Source organism: Egretta garzetta, unplaced genomic scaffold, assembly GCF_000687185.1.
Source record: "Egretta garzetta isolate BGI_Z169 unplaced genomic scaffold, ASM68718v1 scaffold108, whole genome shotgun sequence".
NCBI lineage: Eukaryota > Metazoa > Chordata > Aves > Pelecaniformes > Ardeidae > Egretta > Egretta garzetta.
The window spans coordinates 4,255,129-4,260,148 of record NW_009260614.1 but is presented as its reverse complement, the minus strand read 5'-3'; the positions used below and the strand labels follow the sequence as shown (position 1 = coordinate 4,260,148).

General features: G+C 53.9%; 1 protein-coding gene across 1 annotated transcript in view; it reads left to right on the top strand.

Annotated features, from left to right (window-relative positions):
* GTF2IRD1 (GTF2I repeat domain containing 1) overlaps positions 1–5,020 on the top strand; it is a 47,853-nt gene that overhangs the window by 9,782 nt on the left and 33,051 nt on the right. Inside the window, exons 4-8 of the mRNA XM_035900611.1 lie at positions 392–575; positions 1,655–1,965; positions 2,377–2,466; positions 3,403–3,486; positions 4,480–4,663. Of these exons, the coding sequence (XP_035756504.1) occupies positions 392–575; positions 1,655–1,965; positions 2,377–2,466; positions 3,403–3,486; positions 4,480–4,663 (853 nt within the window). The remainder of the gene's footprint in view (positions 1–391; positions 576–1,654; positions 1,966–2,376; positions 2,467–3,402; positions 3,487–4,479; positions 4,664–5,020) is intronic.

Below are 5,020 nucleotides of genomic sequence, written 5' to 3'. Positions count from 1 at the left end.
CCCCCCCCGCCTGCCCGCCAGCCACATCCCTTGCTGGCACGTGTCCAGGCGCTCCTGGGGGGTGGGCTTGTGCCAAGTGACCCCAGCCGAGGATTTTACTGCGCAAACCAAAAGATGATCAGGTTGAACTTGATGATCTTAAAGGTCTTTTCCAACCTAAACGATTCTATGATTTTATGAGACATCTGCTTATTGGCTTGTGTGAGCTTTTTATTAATTAGCACTTTTAGAAAGGGCTTGGCGGGCCTTGCATGCTAAGTGCAGAGATAGGAAGAGGTTTTCTTCTCATAACGTTTCTGTCAGGATCTCTTGCTCTTGCATTTACTCCTCCAGCCCGGCTCGGTTGGGGGTGCAGGGTGTCCGTCGGTGTGTAACTCTGCCCCATCCCCAGGTGAAGCCGTGGGGAAGAGCAGTGTGGTCCCTTTGCCGTACGAGAGGTTCCTGAAAGAGCCGGGCTCACTGGCGGTGGCAGGCTTGCCCGAGGGGATCAGCTTTAAGAAACCCATGGAATATGACGTGAAGTCCCTGATGGCCATCTTAGAGCACAGCCACAGCATCCGCTTCCGGCTAAAAAGGTAATTTTGGGGATTCCGGAAGGGGTGGGAGGGCAGTGAGCCCTCGGGATGGTGGCTCTCATAACGCCAGCGGATGGCAGAGATTTTGCGTGGCGCTGGCAGGAGGGTCCCTCCTTCGTCCCAGCCTCTCCCCCAGACCCAGAAACCTAGGTCCAGCCGTGCCAAACCCAGCCTTGCATGGAGGTTCATCAGTGCCGGGTGGCTCGAGACTGTTTCGGACTTGTTCCTATAATGTGTGTGTAAACGTATGCATTAACCTCATCGCTTTACGTGTCTCCACCAAAATTTCCGCTGCGGTAAGCTAAGTGCTTTTCTGTCTCCAGAGGGGTTTCCAGTGTAAATGCTGCAAGCTTCTTCCCAGGCTGAAATGGGATTTTTAATGTCAGCCAAGGAGGGAGGCGGGGGACCGTGGCAGGGTGAACTCCCCATTTTGGCCATGTTTTTGCAAGGGTCTCGGTGGTTTTGGGTGCGTTTCCTCTGTGTTTGCCTGGCTGGCGGCACCTTGGATCCATTCAGAGAAATGCTGAGCGCTACCAAATACCTCCTCTGAAGGCTTGGCACTTCTGGAAAATCAGGCTGAGACAGCTAAAAGTAGGACATGCAGAATTTGAGCCGTCTGTGAGCTTGTGGCCGCCTGTCTCATGTGAAGCACATGGGCTTCCTCAGTCTGAAGCTCATCCTTGGGCTGACTGAGGTCCCCCTTGAATGTGCCCTGGGGGCTGGGACAGGCAATGGAGTCAAGGGGTTACGGTCACACAAATTGTTTTACTCCTTAAACACACTGGGCCGTGGAGCTAGGCGGCTTTGCCCTAGCTAATGTGAATGCTTTGAACTACCATAAGACCAACCTGCTCCACTTAAAGACAAAAACAGGGCAGGTGCCTGAAGAAGCTGGAAGAGGTTTGAGTGATGGCTGTAATTTCTGAAAGACAGAGCCCAGCAGCCAGCAGTGCAGCGTGTCCCACCCTCCCAGGCACAGCTCTCCTTCCCCCTCCACATCCTCCTTGTCCCAGCTTAGCAGTGCCATGGACCCAAAGGAACCTGTTTTTTTCCTCCTCTTCTCCCTTCTTTCCCCTCAGGCCAGCAGACGAGCCCAGCCGAGAGCTGAACCCCAGCGTCGAGCTGACTTGTACCTCCCTCGCCTCCAAGGGTGGCCGAGACTCTGGTGCCAACGGCCCCATGGCCAAACCTGCTGGCCAGGACGCTCCCTCCACTGTCGCCGTCACCAACTTCTTATACGGCGTCTCGCTGCCAACCCAGATGGCCGTCGACCTAAAGCAAGAGGTGTCCTCCGGCCTGCCTGGGCCGAACGCGGCCAGCGAGGCGCTGCTGCCCAGGCCCGCGGGAGAGCTGAAGGTGCCTTCCTCACAGGAGTACAGCGACTGCTGTGGTAATAGCCTGGAGTTTGCGAAGCCCATCCTCCCCGGCGCTGACAGGGGACAGGCCCGGGTGTTTTGGCGGTCCTCGGATGAAAGTCAGTGCAAAGCTTGGCCTGTACAGAGATAAGCAGAGCCCCCAGCCCTTCCCCGGCTGCCTCCAAGGTGCCAACACGGTGCAGCTCCGTTTTTGCCTTGAGATGCTGGGTGCTGCACCGTGAGGCTGGAGGGGCAGCCATCGGGGACGGTGGGACCGGTCTGGCCAGGACCCCCCCGTGTTGTCACAGGCCAGGGTGCACGAAGGAGAGCTGGTGGGGTCAGGTCGGCGTCACCGGTGGGGAACAGCACCTGGAGGCTTGTTCAGGTGCCTGGAGCATCAGCCAGGCTCTCATCAGCCCTTTCTCCTTGTCTCCCCTCTTGTCCAGGACAGAAATTGTCAGTCTCTGGAGGTCCCCTCATCCAGAACGTGCACTCATCCAAGCGCATCCTCTTCTCTATCGTCCACGACAAGACAGGTCCGTGCCCCACTTCAGCGTTGGAGGCGGCCAGCAGCCACCCCTCAAGGGAAAGATTCCCCCCACCCCCGCCTCTCCCCAGTGGTCCCCAGCCATCCCCATGCTCTGGGGACCTGGCAGTGCTGGAGATGCTTCAGTGGGGGATTTTTTCCCTTTACTTTCTGCAACATCTCAGCATCACAGCCAAGACCTTCATCCCTGCTCGGGTCCATCCCTGCCATCTCCACAACACTCAGTCCTCGAGCACTGCCAGCCAGCTGGGAAATTCCATCCCTGCTTCATGCACAGGGAACCGAGACACGGCTTTGCGTGAGGCCGTTTGCCTGAGCTGCAAGCAGCAAATACCCGCCGAGAGCTTGGCGTTATTTCAAAATAACTGAAACCCACTAACCCCGGTGTGATTCTGCAGCAGTGCCTGGGGGCATCGGCAATGGGGAGGAGACTTTGCCATTTCCCTACCTCCACCCCACCCAAGGAAAATGCAACCTAAAAACACTGATGTGTTTACATCAAAACCTTCACCTGCCTGTGTTAAAAAAAAAGGAAAAAAAGTGGGTGGGAAAGTTGGGAAAGAGAAGGAGATGACAAAGCTCCTCTGTGAAATGGCTGTGCCTTTCAAAGGTTCATTTCAGGTTGAGTTTGCTCTGTCCCGGAGGGTCTTTCATTTCAGGGTTGAGAAGTTTTATGGGGTCATTTCTTAAGAACCTGCTTTGCACATGTACGGCTGCAGAGGAGGTTGCTTGGGGCTGGGGCTGGGGCTGGGGAAGCCCAGACCTTATCTGCCAGCCTGGCAGAATCAGCTCAGGAAGGGGGAAATCATTATTTTTAAAGCAGCAAACTCTTGTTCCTGCTTCCCAGCGCTTCGCACAAGAAAAGTGCATCTGCTGTGTACGAACCATATGGAAGTTCCTTATTTCTTATCTTTTGTTTTGATAGATAAGTGGGACAGTTTTATAAAAGAAACTGAAGATATCAACACCCTTAGGGAGTGCGTGCAAATTCTGTTTAACAGCAGATATGGTGAGTAGGAGTTAATATCCCATTATGCATCTGCAGCGCTTGTGGTTTGCATATCATTATATAGCAATCATTTTTGTTCCCTAACACAGCAGCAGAAGCCATATGCTAGAGCTCCCTTCTCTTCCTAACACATTTAGCCCAGCAGCTCCCAGTCTCTGGGTGTCTGCTGGAGGTTATGTCAATATTTCCATTTGGAGTCTCCCCCCTGCCCCCCTCCACCATCGAGGAATTTATAACTGGGCTGTAAAACAGCCCCGGTTGGAAGCGTGGCACGCCAGGTCACAGCAGCCAGGCCCTGCTGGTGCTTGTGGGCGAGGGGGAGCGGTGGCATGCAGCCGTTTTAAATTAACATGGCAGGGATAAAAAGAAGGTTATCCTTATTGCAGCTGCTTTTTTCCACCTGCATGGCTTACAGGCATCGTTGGCCCTTCCCTTGCCATGGGCAGTGCTTTTGGGGTAGTTCCTGGGCATTTTGGCAAGCTGTAAGCTCAGGGAATTGCTTGGGAGTGGGCTGATGAGCTGGAGGTTGTCGCCTGTACCATCCTTATCAGGCTGTGTAATTCATGAGTTATAGATGGGCTGTAGATATGTGCTGTGTCACTCCTGGGTTATATATGGGCTATATAGATGAGCTCGGTAACTTAAAACCTGTATATGTGATATGCAACATGTGAATTATATAGCTCAGTGACTTGCTGCGGTTAAAGGGAGGTTGGGGATGGCACATGGGCCAGCTTGGCCCTGATTTGAGCAATGCCAGGCACGTTTGGGGGTTTTTGAAGACACTGCTAGCTGTGTTTGCTGCTGCGTTGTCTCCCCGTTGTCCCATCTCCCATGGGTGAGCTGCTCCCAGGGCTCACCTTCTGGGATGAGCAAAGGAAAAGAGGGCAGGAGGCACTCGCTCTGCTTGAGTTCAAGCCTTTACACCTTCATTTTATCATCCCTAAAAGGAAAAGCACATGTTTAAGTGAAAACCATGTGTTCACCTTTCAGCCGAAGCCTTGGGGTTAGACCACATGGTCCCCGTCCCGTACCGGAAAATTGCCTGTGACCCTGAGGCGGTGGAAATCATCGGCATCCCAGACAAAATACCCTTCAAAAGACCTTGCACTTATGGCGTCCCCAAACTCAAGCGGATACTGGAGGAGAGGCACAACATCCATTTTGTCATCAAAAGGTGGGTGGTGAGGCGGGCAAGGGGGACTGCAGGGCCTTGAGTGAGCTTGGGGAAGTTAAGCTCTGTTCCCTTCGTGTTCAGAGGGTTGATTTGACATCCACAACTCATTTTACCCTTTTTTTATGGAAAAGAACTAAACAGCTCTTTTTTTCCCCCAAACCTCTGTTTTCCATCTCTCTCTCCTTTTTGCGAGGATGTGGCAGGGCTGGCCTCACCACAATCACCCCAGAGCCCCATCAGCCTGTTGTAGGTCTGTGCAGGCATTGCTGGTGCCACCCTAAGCATTTTGGGGCACAACGGTCTCCAGTGGCATCTGGCGGATGGGAGTGGTGCCTCCGGGGGGGAGGGGGAACATCC